The sequence below is a fragment of the Taurulus bubalis genome, assembly GCF_910589615.1.
Source record: "Taurulus bubalis genome assembly, chromosome: 16".
Classification (NCBI taxonomy): Eukaryota; Metazoa; Chordata; class Actinopteri; order Perciformes; family Cottidae; genus Taurulus; species Taurulus bubalis.
Genome location: NC_136604.1, coordinates 14,902,388 through 14,917,889, shown reverse-complemented (window position 1 = coordinate 14,917,889; position 15,502 = coordinate 14,902,388). Strand labels below are relative to the sequence as shown.

The 15,502-nt window shown below is 44.7% G+C and overlaps 1 protein-coding gene across 1 annotated transcript; it reads left to right on the top strand.

The window, feature by feature from the left end:
* Nucleotides 1–12,633: 12,633 nt before the first annotated feature.
* On the top strand, nt 12,634–15,135 carry tril (TLR4 interactor with leucine-rich repeats; the record flags this gene model as incomplete). Its single annotated transcript, XM_079232038.1, has 1 exon — nt 12,634–15,135. The coding sequence occupies one exon, from the start codon at nt 12,634–12,636 to the stop codon at nt 15,133–15,135; it is 2,502 nt and encodes an 833-aa protein (XP_079088164.1).
* Nucleotides 15,136–15,502: the final 367 nt, after the last annotated feature.

Here is a 15,502-nt window from a genome sequence, read left to right as displayed (position 1 = left end):
TCTAAGGTGAGCACGAACCTGCTTAACGCCAGGAGACAAAAGCAGCGATGCAAATACAAGAACACACAAGAGTGGAACTTTTTCCTTCTACTTGTCCGCTACCCAGCAACCAACAAAGTGGTCGGCCCCCTAAATGGTCATCACGCTGACCTCCACGCTTACCACCGGCGCGCCTTACAAGCCTTCACGTGACCAACTGTGTGCACAGGCAGAAATCCCCTTCAGGAATGCTGCTTTTAAGAAGCCATTATGTGCACCATAGCTACAGGCAACACATATTGCATATTTACAGAAAGCGCCTGTGGCTTTCTTTAAGCAAAGGCTCGTCTGTTGTTCACCAGGTTTTATGACAGGATCTCGAGACAACTGAACCCTGAGGAATTGTCATGCTGGACTTTCCAGTCCTAGCGTGACAAACACAGACATCGACTTAGCAGCCGATCCATCTGCTTTCTGCGCACACATTCTTGCACCATCAAGACTGCCATCAAGCCGACCATCCACATAGTTGTATGCCCCGCCCGCCCCACCCCCCCGTTACTCGCCGATTGGGACTGCAGAAAAGGTCCTCGCAGATGGCCCATCTGTGACTCTACCTCCACTAAAGCGTCAGAATATTCCGATAAAGCTTCTTCACAGATTTACTGAGTTTAAGCTGTGCATGATCCGCTGATTATTAAACTGAGAGCCGGCTTTAAATAGACGCGCATCTGGAAATATTATCCAGCTACTTCATACAGAAACACTCAAATTGTACACACTAGCAGGGAAATAGATGTGTGGCAGCATATGGTTGGGAAATGGCTGGTGGCAGTAGCACTTAGCTTGTCTGACCTGTGACACGATGCCCGACTGAGTGTTTTTATTGGAGTTTGATGAAGAGCAGTTGTGCTCGAAACATCACCTACCGTGGAATAAATAAATCGACGCTGAAGAGCTGCAGTGTGTGAGCTAATTATTTGTTTATTTCACGAGGACTGAGTGTTTCAAACATTATTATTCTTCATGTGAGAGTAATACAGTGCAGAGGAAAACTGATTTGGGCATCAGCGAGTGATCAAAGAGGTAAAAAAGCAGCACTCAAAGAGACAGAAAGAGAACAAACTTGAGCGCAAGCATGCCCATAGATTCTTTACCGATGTATTTTTGAAAAGCCGCATCACAAAAGATGTCTCTGTCTCCTTCCTGCTGAGACAAGGGACACTTTGTGTAACTGCTCAATCATGTGTTGCTATGGATACAACAACAAAAAGATGGCAAAAGACTATATTCAGTTTGTTTGTTCTTTATAGAAAATCTGAGGACATAAAACATGGAGCTATTTATAGACTCTGTGCATGATTTCACATGACTGTCAGCGTCGACCATGGCGGCTTGGTTGGAAGTAGGACACAACATTTTATAACCTTATGAATCCATAAGAGATCATAGGCGGGCTTTTTCTCAGAGTGGCCACTTGGTGTATTAGAGAAGGCAGCGATGCTCTGTATTTACCAGCTTTTAAGTGGGTGTTGTGTAAAGGAAAGAATGACATAGAGATAACTCAGTGAGTCACGTCGGCCATGCTGGATGTTTACGCCCAGAAAGGTTGCAGCAATAATACAACATTTGGGCTGAACTGTAATCAGCTGACTGATGGGCTGATGCATTGATCCCTTTGGCGCAATCCTCTGTTGGCTTGAGATCATGCACGTTTAGAACGACCAGCGCCCCCTGAAGTCTGCAGGGATTCAGTCTCTATGTCTTCCTCAAGGGCTCTCCAACAGCCCAAAACTTGGGTTTGCACCCCGATTGTTGGGTTGCAGGGCACCCTCTTACTACTTACACCCGTTTTAAGGTTATAATTAATAATTAGCAATTAATCTGCCGATTATTTCTCGGTTTATTGATCCATCATTTGGCCTATGATACTTCAGACACATCCGAAATTCAAGATGTCAGAGATGGCTCTTTGAATTTCTGGTCTTATTTTGACCAGCCCAACGGTCCAAAACCTAAAAGCCATTCAGTATCAGTAATAATATAGAACAGTGACAAATCTGCTCATCCTAACATCGAGGATCCTCACACACAAGCTGTAACTAAGTTTTTGTGGCATTCTTGATTTTTAAAAATGGCGCCCATGATTAAATCGATAATCAAAATAATTGCAGTTATTCAGACACATCGATTAATCAACTAATTGTTTCAGATGCCAGTTATAAATATAACTATCAGTGTTTTTTCATAATAGGTTTTTGTTAGCTATTATAATTGAACCCATATTGTATCCTCCTCCATTATTTTTGATGAAGTAAAAATCTACACATATTCTATTACACGATTACAATTTTGTGAAACAGCCTTCAGTTTAGATATGTGAACAATACACTTCAGGCTACAGTCATCTTGGTACTTGGCTGGTCGGTCAATGGAACAGTGATAGTGAGGCCATCACCACTCCTGCATCAAGTGATCCAGTCTGGACTAAGAGGTGCTCAGGCCAGGTATTGATGTACGGTTTGATAGAAACTAAGTCACTCAAGCAAAAGCTGAAAGTGAAACTGCTGAATGGCTCTTGGTCATTTTCTGACATGATGGTGTGTAGGGAAGCAATCAACAAATCATTTTAATTTTGAAAAATAATAAAAAGGTCTTAAGTGGCATCTTCAAATAATGCCTTGTTCAACAAATAGTCCATAAAGATCAAACAAAGATATAATTGAAGCCCTGAAGGAAAACTAGCAAATATTCACATTTGAGAAGCTGGAAACACTTAATGGTTTTTGGCATATTTAGTTTAGATACTACTTAAACGAGTTGATTAATCAATCAACAAAAATGTAATTGGCAATCAACTAATCATGCCTGCTCTAATGGCCTCCTGTAAAAACATACAGTCCTGTGTATTGTACAGGTAAAACACAGTACATGATAAATATACTGTCCCATCTAAAACACAAACCCCAGCCAAATTGTAACTTTACATGAATCAACTTTGAATGAATCCTCACTGATAATCTCAATATTTACATTGAGCACGCTGAATGAACGGAAGAAAAATGCATCGCTTATGCTGGGGATGATGTCAGCACAGCAACCATTAATGGGACAAACTCCACGGGGACGAACCACAGGTGTCCCATGGAAATGCTCAGCCCAGCTCAGTTCCTGTTGCCAACACAGCAATTAAAACTTGTCAGCGCAGACAAAATGTCCAATACATGCCCATGTGCTCGTGAACCATGCGCTCACACAGCCTCGGTTAAAAAATAAATAAATAAAAACACAACATGTGACTGGGACACGGAAGCACTAACTCAGCACCGAAATGTCACGAGGAAGTCCATCAATAATTCTATCGAAAGCGATATTTCACTTGGGCGCCGAAGCCACGACAGGAGCGCAATTCAATTCAGTTGCTTCAAACGGAAGCGAGACAACAACAGCAAAGACGAGGACATAATTTCACATGTGTTGCGAGTATAAATGACAGAAAAAAATGGCTTACGGTTCTGTGGCGAAAGCTACAGCATCCTACCCTGGTGGTGGAGACATACGGTACCTGGCTTTGGGGAGCTACTGCTGCTCGTTACACCGCCGTAGCTATGTGGAGGAGGCGGGGTCTGCTTAGTGGCGCGGAGAGACTGACGCTCCATTGAGCCAATCACGGTCGAGTATGAACCCCGACGGGCGGGAACAACGGTTTGGGCGGACACCTTTTTTTGAACGCACCATAGTGTGACGTCCGACGAAAAGAAAAAAAAACGTCAAAGACATCAAAATGCGACCAAGGTGAAAGTTTAGCGTCAGACAATGGAGTGAGAGGTAAGCTCCAGCTCCAGCTGCAGCTGAATTAATCTCACCTGATTATTGTGACCTTTGTGTGTTAATGGCCATTTGGTTTCAGTCACGTGCACATCAAGCACAGGTTTCTGCCTTGTAGTCCAAGCTAACGATGCTGGATGATTTAAAATGTTAATTACAACAACCAAAAAAATACCCTAGTTTCGTCCTCCTTCATCTCAGACCCTAACACTAATGATGTACTACATTACCAGAAACAACATTCCAAGAGCTAAATATGAGCGTCAGAGGTCAGATAAAAGTATACTCCATCTCACAACCATAAATTAGGAACGATTATTTTCATTATTTAGTAAAGTGTCAATTATTTGGATTGAATAGTTGTCAAAAATGTAAGGGGAAATTACCCATTAAAAGCACAAGTTATGTTATTGAATGGCTCATTTTGTCTTAATAACTCTTTATATATTCAGTTTATTATCACTAAACACAAAAAAAACAGCTAATTGTTAGCTGAAACAAGGAAATGTTTGCTATTTTTGCTTGAAGAATGACTCGAGATTACTCAATAATGTAATGTCAACAGCTGCACATCAGACTTATGAATTCCTTTATTATTATTATTATTATTATTAACTGATGTGCATTGTGTTCATGAATAAGAGCCAGGGGGTGTGGAGATACAGTATGTATTAATAATCTGCCCGCTCTCATTGCTTCATAAGACAGTGAACAGTCCAATGACAGATTGTCTGGTGCTTTTCTTCAGACATACTGGTTGCAAAAGATGGCTTTCCCCACAAGTGCTGAGTGTTTTTTGCAATGATGAGTAAGTGAGAAAAGTTGTGTGATTGCCACCAGACGGAACAAGCGTGTGGGTGAATGAATGAGCATGTGTTTGTGTGTTTCTGTTCAATGTCCGTCTTAAAGTTCTGCTCCTTATGTCATTCTTCGGAGAATCTTCAGTCGTCCTCTGTTGTCCTTGCAGCTCTAGGGAACCTTCATGGGTTGTATTTGTTTACCATACAAAACAAATGTCCTCCTTTGCATGGTCATGAGGCTGTCGCTTCCTGCCTGGGCTTATTTCTATGGCAACAGAGGGCAGGGAAAACATAAAACCGAGGAACAGACTTCTTCGAAAGTGGGAGTTTGAGACGGGCGTGTCCAGAAACTTAGAACCGACAAAACTAATGTTGCTGTTTTGGGAGTTTAAAGGAATGTTGGTGCTGGGATATGACTAAGACCAAATGAGTGTTGATTGCTGACGTGCAGTCGTGTGATGTTGGACGTGGAACACATGGAACACGTGGAAAGAAAAGATTAGCAGTGTTTGCATCACATATCTTTCCATTGACCAACCTAGGTGATTCGCTTGTGCTTACCTCAGCAGTGTACAGGTGTTCACAAGGGAACACCCCGTGGCATACAAGAGACAGACGCTGAGCCACACCTGCCTACACACACACACACACACACACACACACACACACACACACGCATACAGACACGCATACAGTGAGATAGCAAAACCTGAAAATGTACCAGACATCCATTGATAATTGCTTCAAACATAGCACCATTTAAATAACAAAGGGAACGGTGACTTAAAGGCAGTGAGGCCCTCGTAAAAAAGATAATGCCATTGAGGCTGATACATTAAGCTATTTATATCACATTGTTGTCACTTATGTGCTGTACTGTAAGTGACATATGCAGATGTACAGTATACGAGCAGATTATATGTGACAGTGCCACCTATAGGTTAGATATGGTCACTGCACAGCGAGCAGCTGGCATTCATGCAGGGAATTAAAACGCCTTTGCTGAACTGAGAGCTGCTGGTTGTCGGTGAGGTCATGTTAACAAAGAGGCGACGTGCATGGATGGCAGGGAGGTCCCTGATGCTGTTTTAACTGCACAAGAAGGTTTGTCATTTACTGAGCTACGTGCACTGTGCAATTTGACCTTGAGTGTAAAGGGGGGGGGGGGTAAATGAAGAGAGACAACACACTTCCACTAGATACAGGGTCCCTGTTCTATATCTGAACATGAACATTGCCGATGATCCGATTAACTATAGGGGCCCCTACCAACCTGCTGTTTCTCCCACTCTGTGTATATTGTGTAAAAAAAAAAACATAAAGCCAAATAATTATCGTCACAGGCATTACTCTGCATTTAACCAATCCTAAGCTTTGTCGGAGCCGTTGCTTGCTGTTGAGCGTCAAAGGAGCAGCTTCAAGGACATGTTCGACATGCACACATGATATTAGTGATTAGTAACACGTGTAACTTAAATAAACACAATTATACTTAGTAAAATGCACCATGAGGGTCCGATATTGATATAATACACATCTGTACCGTAAATATAAAGCTACATCCATCAGTGGTTAGTTTAGTACAAAGACAGGAAACAGCTGTTTAATCCAGATATTTCAATGTAAGATGCAAACTGCCAGCAACTCTTAACTCATCACGCCTTGTTTATCCAATCCCCACAAAAATAAACTAAGTGTAAACGTGTTTGTCTGTATTAAACAAACTAAATAACTAAGTGAGCTTTTCGAGGTGCTGCTAGGTGGCGTTTGTCAGCGGCCCCACCTCGTGCTATAATGTTCCATGTCTGCAGAGGGCGCTGTTGCACAGAAGCAACACTGTGGGGACTCGACAGAGAGTCAGCAGCTGCAGATCAGATGTCCCAGCTCTCTGAATTACTGACTGACGACTTTGTTTCAATGACTCACAAATCCCACATTTCTTGTAGTTTGTGACTTGTTTTGCATTTTGTTTGCTTGAGTGATGCTATAATCCAGTCTTTGTGTGCATATGAGTGTTTGTGTGCTCACTTTCATGCGTTGGTGCGCTCATGCAGCCTTGTACTGCCCCTTCAAGGTGCTTGACTTCCTGAATGTTATCTGTACAACTCAGTGATCTAAAGATTCTAAGGTATTACGTCGTCTCGGTGTTATTATGTGATTGAGGCTGATTATGTGCATGCAGACAGACCTATCAAACTCGGTTGATCAAAGGGTTAGCCTCCCAGTACACACACACAGTCTATCCTTTACACTGCCCTCCTTATTCCTATATCTCCCCCTCCACTCGCTCTACCCTTTCAACAGGGCAATAGCATGCTCTCTAATTCTTTCCAGATGTCGATTACCTCCCTTCCTCCCTTTCCCTCCTCTATTCCCTCCATTTTTAAGTCTCACAGGGTTGACTGAAACCTGGAAAGTCCTGCCCTCCCTCGCCCCCTCTCTCTCTCCCCGGCTCGTTCATGTTGGGCTCAACGACAAAACATGACCCTATGAGGTCAAGCAGGAGAGGCTGGAGCTCTCCCAAAGCAGAAAGGAATGCTAAGGCAAATGTGTTTCCCACATGATGCCTGATGTGCTGTTGCAATCAGCCGCTTGGTCCACGGTGCATTTTCAGTGCCAACTATTTGTGACAAGCACTGATTTCGATTAGATTGTTAGTATTTTATGAGCAGAAGAGAAGTTTTGTCACGTTACTACAACTAGACGCTGTGTTTCCTCCATTCTTTCCCTCCATCTTGCCCTCCTTTTCTACTCCCTGCGATGGGAACCAACTGGGATAGTTGTGTATGGGGAGCAGTGTGAATGTTCGGGGGTAGAGGCATGGGGTCCAGATGTTCCCTTTACTCTTCTTCTATCATTTATATACACGTAGGTGCACATAAAACGTGGCTACATTCTGTTTAGCACACAGTCTCTTCAATCTCTGCTCACAGCGACGTGTGAATGGAGCCGCAGACACATGTTGCACAGAAAGGATGGTGTCTCCTTCACCTTCTCCCTCTAAGTGTATAAACACACTCACTCATCCACTCAGACAAACATACAGGCACACACACACACACCGTTAATGCGTGTGAGCATGGACTAGATCTATGATTCCCTGCTCTAGCTGAAGCACTTAACGATCCCAGCAGCTGCTGCTCATGTAAACTCTCCTCACACAAAAAGACACACACACGCACACACAATCCCACTTTCTCGTCACCTCTTTCCTTCCCTTTGCTTCGCTCTGTGTTCTTTACCCCTGCATATTGATTATTCACAAGGAAAGCTTTAAATATATACATCACACAAAGAAACACATACTTGCTCATGAACAAAAGCGCACACACACATTCTCGCACAAATGGTCCTACACTTACACAGGGACACTTTGTTATTTGTTTGGACAATTTTCTTTGGAGCCACATTGGAGGGCTTATCTGGGGAACAAAGCATGTGGTTCATCTCGACTGCGGCCGCATCCTTTACACTGATTACTATGATAAGCTCCATGTGCTGGTTTCATGCAGTGTTCTGTTACCAGGACGTGTCCCATATGGATTGTCTCTCTGGTGTATGCTGGGCCCTCAGGGGAAGGTTAGCCGCTGAGATCCCTGCATTCTGACACACAATAGGACATTCATGTTTCCACGAGCCCGACTTCCTGCAAGTCTGTGGCTTCGTGTGAGGCTCATTAGTCCCCTACACTATCAGTCCTGCTGCGTGTGTCCATTGGTGCACATTTTAGTGTGTCTCTGGGAACAGTTTACATGATAAATGATCACTTCAAGAGTATCACCAACTGTGTTTCATGGGACTTTTATAAGCTTGCGTGTGTGTGTGTGCAAGTACGTGTCAGTACTAAATCTCTGTTCCCATTCTCTGTCACAGCGTGATAAGATGCCAAATTGGAACTCTTTTCACATTTTAGCCTCGCTTCAATGTGTGGGACCTTTAAATGTTCTTAATTCATTATTTGGGTTAGCATTTGACTGGAGACCAGTTGTTTTAAAGTATTCACATCCATTGGACATTTTAGAAATAGCGTTAGATGAGAAGATGGATACCACTCTCATGAAGTAAATATATTTAATAACAACCAGGAGATGGTTAATATAGCTTAGCATAAAGACAAGAAACAGAGGCCAACAGTTAGCCTGTCCTGAAGATAATGTGTGAATGAGTAAGCTTTAGCGGTTCTGAGAGCAGATTTTGTGACCTTTTGATATAGCCAGGCTATCTGTTTCCCCCAGCTCCAGTCTTTGTGCGAAGCTAAACTGGCCGGCTAAAGGCGGTAACTTTATATTTACCAAGTGGTCTAAATATTTTCATCTAACTCTTGTTAGAAAATTAAAATTCCTTTCAAAGCCAGTACCTTTGTACAAACGTGATAGTAAAGTCTGTGAAAAAGGGATTCATTCTAGAGAAGTGTTCTCTTTTGAGTATTTAATTATTAATGCACTAAGCTGCATTTTAACATTATACGGTCGTATATGTTAGAACTGCTTTGCGCTACTGAGCACTTTCAAGACTTCATCTCCACGTTAGCTTCAAGGTTGAACTTGAAAGTTTATTCTAGACCTTAAATCGCAGTTGATGAAACAGTTTCCACTCAAGGTCCACTTACTCATAAAGTTTTTAGACATTTTCACACAGAAAAGCACCGGTGGAAATGATAGAAATAATGATGAATGAGCAGTGAACACACCGTGAACACTCTTAGTTTTGATGAGGAATTTTTTAGGCCACTATTATTCACTCTGATTCATGACACTCAAATAAAATGACGAACTGTAAAGTAGGTGCACTGTGGGGGTTTGGGTTAGGTTTGTGATGTTAAATGTAGCCTTGGCATTATACATGCTGGGCCATTTGAAAATAATGGAGCCCTCGTTAATATTATTAATTTTCTTATTATGACAAATGGAAATGTCTGCTGTGAAAAGGGCTTATTCAGAAGAATAGAAAGCACAACATTTCCTTTTAAAATATAAGAAGTCACAAAATATATTTAATTTCTTCCCCCTCTGAGGATACATAATATTATAAAACAATGTATAATCATTCGTACTGTTGCTTGTACAACTACACATCATGCTGATTGACAAACTGACTTTATTCCTCCCTCCAAACACACACTTTCTTCTCTGTCCCTCATTCATAGAAAAGCTGTTTCAACACCTAAAGACTGTGCTGTAGAAATGTAACACTCCTAGTGACCTACATACACTGCAGCATCAGCTCATTTACATGCACACACAAACTCACCTGCAGTGACCTGGATATTTGTTGTTTCATGCAGACATACTTTGGCAGACAGATATAAAAACCCTTCTCTCTGTCTTTCTCCCCCTGATGGAATTCGGTTTCTCTTGCACATACTGCTCTCTCTCTCTCTCTCTGCTGAGAGACTCAAACGTCATATGGCCAGTTGATTGAACTGTGAGAGGCCCGCAGGGAGGAGAGGGAGGTGATGAAAGGATGGGATGGTGAAACCAGCCTGCAGCCGTCATTGTGTGCAGGCACAGTGGCAGACAGCTCTGTACGGGTCCTCAATGCTGCCTATTGTGCCATAGTCTATACGAATCTGGGTCAACTCTAACACGTTTTTCCTCACAACAATCTCTGTCTACATCATTTTTTAACACCCCCCTCCCCTTCCCCCTCAGTTTACTTCCTCAGATTGTTTTATTTTTTCTTCACCTGTTTTCATCATTCATGCTATATCTGTCCATCTCAGTTCCACACTTTGCTCTCTTGGGAATGATCCTTCCCCCATATACTCCTCCAAATGCTACAACATTAAAGTGAAGATGAAGTTATTGTTTGATGCTACAGTGTTAACCAATCCACGCTGATGACATCTTTTGTGTATTCCTTTCAACTCAGACACAGACCAGGCGACTGCCATAAAACTAACTGGAGTGGTCCCGCTGTGTCTGAGGCTAAATCGCTGAGTGTTTTCTCAATGTGTGTGTTCCTCGGAGAGAAAGAAAGGGATACGAAGGGAGGACAGCAGAGATGCAGGAATACTATGGAGAAATGGCCAGACAGGAAATGACCTCCCAGAGAGAGGGGGCTTCCCCAAGGGTCGTATTTCCTTCTGTCTCTCACACACACACACACAGCTATAAGGTCCATGATGTCTACCAACAGATATGCATGAGAATGAGAAGGCCAATCAGGGTGTCTTTGAGGCTTTTGCTGGGTGCTGGAAATGCACGGAGAGACAACAGTCATCCATTAGTTCGGCTGTGGAAACCATTGCATCACTTGCTTCTCAGGGAAAGTTGCATGTGTGTGCACGTCAATGTGCATGTGACTCCGTGGGCTTGAGTAAGTTAGGACTGCTTATTTTCTCCGCGGTAAAACAAACCTCCGTTCACAAACATTTACATCACATGTTGCAATTGAGAGTGTATGGAAACGTATTGAGCAGAAAAGCTGAAGCGGTTGACTAAAAGTAAAGTTTAAAGTAGTTTTCTAAAAGAACAAACCATGTGCCTCTCCCAGTAGACTATGAATGCAAACTTGACTTAATCAACCATAATATTGATGATTTAAGTATGAACATTTGTAACAATATCACCTTTTTTATAGTTATTTGTTTAAAGATGATCCAGTTAAAAATGGTGGGATTGTGGTGTTGATAAAGGGGATCTTGAGCTCATCCAATAGGACTGTGTATCAGACAGGAAAGGTCGGGAAACACTGATCTATTTGTACTGTGGTGGGTAAGCACTCCACCTCATGTGCCGTAAATGTGCAGATGTCCTGGCAGTAGCATTGCATGCTTTTCAGACAGGAAGACAAGCCTTCATGTAGGCTAGGCTACACTGAGAATCGTTCCTCAATCTGCAAAATGTCCGAGCAAAATCTGCACATGCTGCACACACCCTGCATTTATTTCCCCACATTCAAGTTGGAAGATCTTTAACTCCGATTTGGCACCTCTCCTCCTCAGTCTTAACACACACTTAACTTCCTGAATTCCTCATCTGCAAATGTGAACCATCTGGGCTCCTCGTGGCCCGGGCAGCACCATGCAGGCGCTTTAATGAGAGAATGGTAAATTACAGTTAGGCTGCGTGATGATGGCGTTCCTACTGTAGGCTACAAAGTGCAGACTGGGTGTTGATGTGTTGATTACAGTTCACTATGCAGTGTCTGTCCTCAGACAGCTCAGCTATAGCAGAATACACCACATAGCTGTTCATTATTCTATACAGCTGTTTTATGAATTATTATTTTTACATAGCTCATGAAAACCAATGATAACATGAATTCAAGCGTTTTTGTTAAACTTGTTTTATGAGTATGCTTGCTCTATCTGCACCCTATTGCGAAGGAATCCAAGACGTTGGGTTTCTCTTGGGATTTCGTGGGAAGGAAATCTTCACGTCTGCTTTGTCCATACCAGGGATCCGATCCAGATCTCAGACCCCCGGTGGCTGCGGGGGCGCGCAGAAAACTCGGTCAAAGGGTTTCTCAATGTCTCTCGCTCCCTCCCTCTCTCACTGAACAGGCAAGTGTGTGCGCGCTTAATTGCCCGCGTGCATGCGCAAAACACTGGATCTCGTGCGTCAAGACTTGTGCACATCTGGTTTTGGCAGGGTCGCAGAGTTGCGGGGGAGGGACTATTTCACTACGTGTGTGTGTGTGTGTGTGTGTGTGTGTGTGTGTGTGTGTGTGTGTGTGTGTGTGTGTGTGTGTGTGTGTGTGTGTGTGTGAGCACGCTCTGCGCATGAACTCTGTAATTCGCAGCAGATGACCACTTGGGGGGATGGAGGCTTTATTGCGGTGGTGAGTGTTTCCTCAAACAACATCAGAGCGCACTGCACAACTTAATGCGGTCTATAGAACATGCTGCTAAGTGATGGAGAAGCGTGCTTGATGTGTACAGCGCCTTTCTCCACTGCTTAGAGCAACAAGTGCATTATGGACGAGTCGAGTTTGCGCGCGAGAGAGGAGAGGGGCGACTGCACCTGAACGACGTAACGCGAATGCCGCATCGGTTTCTGTCTGTGCCAGCCGCACAGTGGGAATGGATACCGGCTATTTCGTGGCGGGGACCTGCTTTTTCCTGCTGTCGCTCAACGGGTTCATCGTTTCCTCCCAGGCGACGAGCTTTTGTCCCGACCGCTGTGACTGTCAGCACCCGCAGCACCTCATGTGCACCAATCGAGGGTTGCTCAATGTGCCCAAACCTGCCGCGCGGGTGCCCGAGGAGGTGCTGATCTTCAGCCTTGGGGGTAACTTCATCGGTAACGTCTCTGCCTTCGACTTCACACGGTACAGTAACCTCATACGATTGAATTTGCAGTACAATCAGATACAAGCTATTCACCCCAAAGCATTTGAGAAACTCTCCAAGTTGGAGGAGCTGTACTTGGGACATAATCGTTTATCAACTATACCAGCTGGGACTCTACAATCCCTGAAGAAATTAACTATTCTTTGTGGAAATAATAATGACATTAAGAAAATCACCCCGGAGCTCTTTACCGATTTGGATAATCTTGTTAAACTGCGTCTGGATGGAAACTCAATAGACGTTCTGCAGGACTCTGTTTTTAAAAGTTTGGCCAGCCTCCATTATCTCCATCTGGAATCCAACAAACTGCAGCATATCCACAAAAACGCTTTCTTTAAACTCACAAATCTGCGCTTTCTAAACCTGGCCCACAACAAGCAGTCAGCCGTGCGTAATGCACTCACTTTCTCACAACTCACAGCTCTGACCACTCTGCTGCTCTCTGAAAACGAAATCCAGTACGTCGGAAACCACGTCTTCCAGAACCTAAAAAAGCTGTCCAAGCTGTCCCTCAGCAACAACAGGATCTCTCGCCTGGACAGCGGGGCCCTGAGGGGTCTGTCGAGCCTCAGAGAGCTTCTGATGGACGGAAACGAGCTGGAGGAAATCCCCGCCGGTCTCCTGGACTCTCTGGAGCACATCGAGGAGCTGGACTTCAGTCGCAACCGGATATCCAGCGTGGACTCTTTGGCTTTCTCACAACTTAAACACCTGAGAGTGCTGAAGCTGAAGAACAACGTGCTCAGCAGCCTGTCCGGGGACATTTTTTCCCTCAACAACGTGCTTTACAACCTGGATCTCCATGGCAACAACTGGACGTGCGACTGTCGGCTGGAGGAGCTGAAAAGATGGATGACTGCTGCGCATTCTCAAGGCAAATTATTGACTGTATTTGTGCAATGTCATCACCCGGCAACTCTGAGAGGGAAATATCTTGACTATGTGAACAGCTCCCAGCTGCAGCCCCTCGGGAACTGGACCCACTTGTGCAGGAGCCAAGTTGAGACCGAGGAGAGCCAGGAAGGGGGGGTGTTGGAAAAGGTGGAGGGCGAAGAGGTAGGGACGGTGGATACAATAAAGCAGGAGGAGAGAGGTGAAGAAGTCCAGGCAGAGGAGACAGAAAGTGTAGATTTGAGACAGGGGTATAGGGATGGAGTCATAATGAGGAAAGAGCGAGAGAAAAGGAAGAGGGAAGGAGAGGAGGAGGTGGGAATCCAGCGAGACCTATGGGGTCTAGCAGTGGCAGAACCATCTTCTTCATTGGAAAGAAAGAAATCAAAGAAAGAGCCACTCAGCCCAAGGTCACGACCTGCTGCAGAGGCTGGTGGGAAACGTGCCAAAGGGAGGCGACGGTCAAATAACATTTCCAGAACCGATCCACCACCTATTTCTACACTAAGTCATGCTGGAAACCAAGATAGAAACTCCACTGATCCAAACACAGGCTTCACCACCACTTTTCCGGTCCAGTCAGGAGAAAAGTTTGATCTTCTGAGGTCCGATGAGGAGGAGGCTCGGCCTGTAATCACAGATCCTTGTATGTTCAACCGCCATGTCATCACTAATGTTTCAGTGGATCTAGTGACATCTAGTACTGTCACCATCTACTGGACCACCAGGGAGTATCACCGCGACGCACCAGAACTTGGGCCAGGCCTAGATGAAGTCCAATACCGGATTCTGTTTGACCGCTTTGGCACTGCGGATCGTTTCCCCCGCTATGTCTACGCCCGTGGCACGGCTCGCTCCGTAACCCTTCGAGAACTCAGCTCCGACGTGACCTACATGGTCTGTGTGGAAGGAGTAGTCGGAGGATCTGTGTGTCAAGTTGCACCCCGTGACCACTGTGCAGGGCTGGTCACTCTCCCGGAGGGGTTCGGCCATGGAGGCATGCTGACCTCTGACCTCCAGCTGGTGACGGTGGCCACACTGGCCGGGAACGCCGTGCTGCTGCTTATTATTGGCGCGGTCTGGCTGGGGCGGAGCCTGAAGAGGAGGCTGCAGAGGAGGAAGACGGCCGTGCACGTGCGGCACATGTACTCCACCCGGCGACCGTTTCGTCCCGCCGTGCCGAGCGCCTCTGTGTCCGCTGACTTCACCAGCTACCAAAGCAGCCGTCCAGCACGTCTTGCACCACTAGAGGAAGGAGACCTCATTGAGTTCCCTTGTGACCGCTTTCTGGACAGCAACAGTGTTCGCAGAGATGGCAACATGCAGAGATTCTCTGACTAGAGCCATGAAACTTCCAAGAGAAAGACATGTGAATTGGCTTTTGCTACAATCTTTGCTCTTGTCCCTTCCCGTCACAGACCTGGGTATCATATTAAAAACATGGGCGTTTGTGGCTGTGAACAAACCAAGGCAAAAGTTCCACCATTTTGTGTCTTGGTTTCTCATTTGCCCCCAAAAAAACTTTTCAAGTGACAATAGAACAGCTGAGCTCATCAGCTCCTTTTCAGACACCAGAGGAAGGGCTAATTCCCTCTGACTTCCTCTTCCTGCTTTGTGCCTTTCCTCTTTAGCTTCCTTGCACCTGCAGGTGTTCCTAAATGTGCGACTCGATCATGTGTTGTGCGTACACATACACTTGAATGATCGC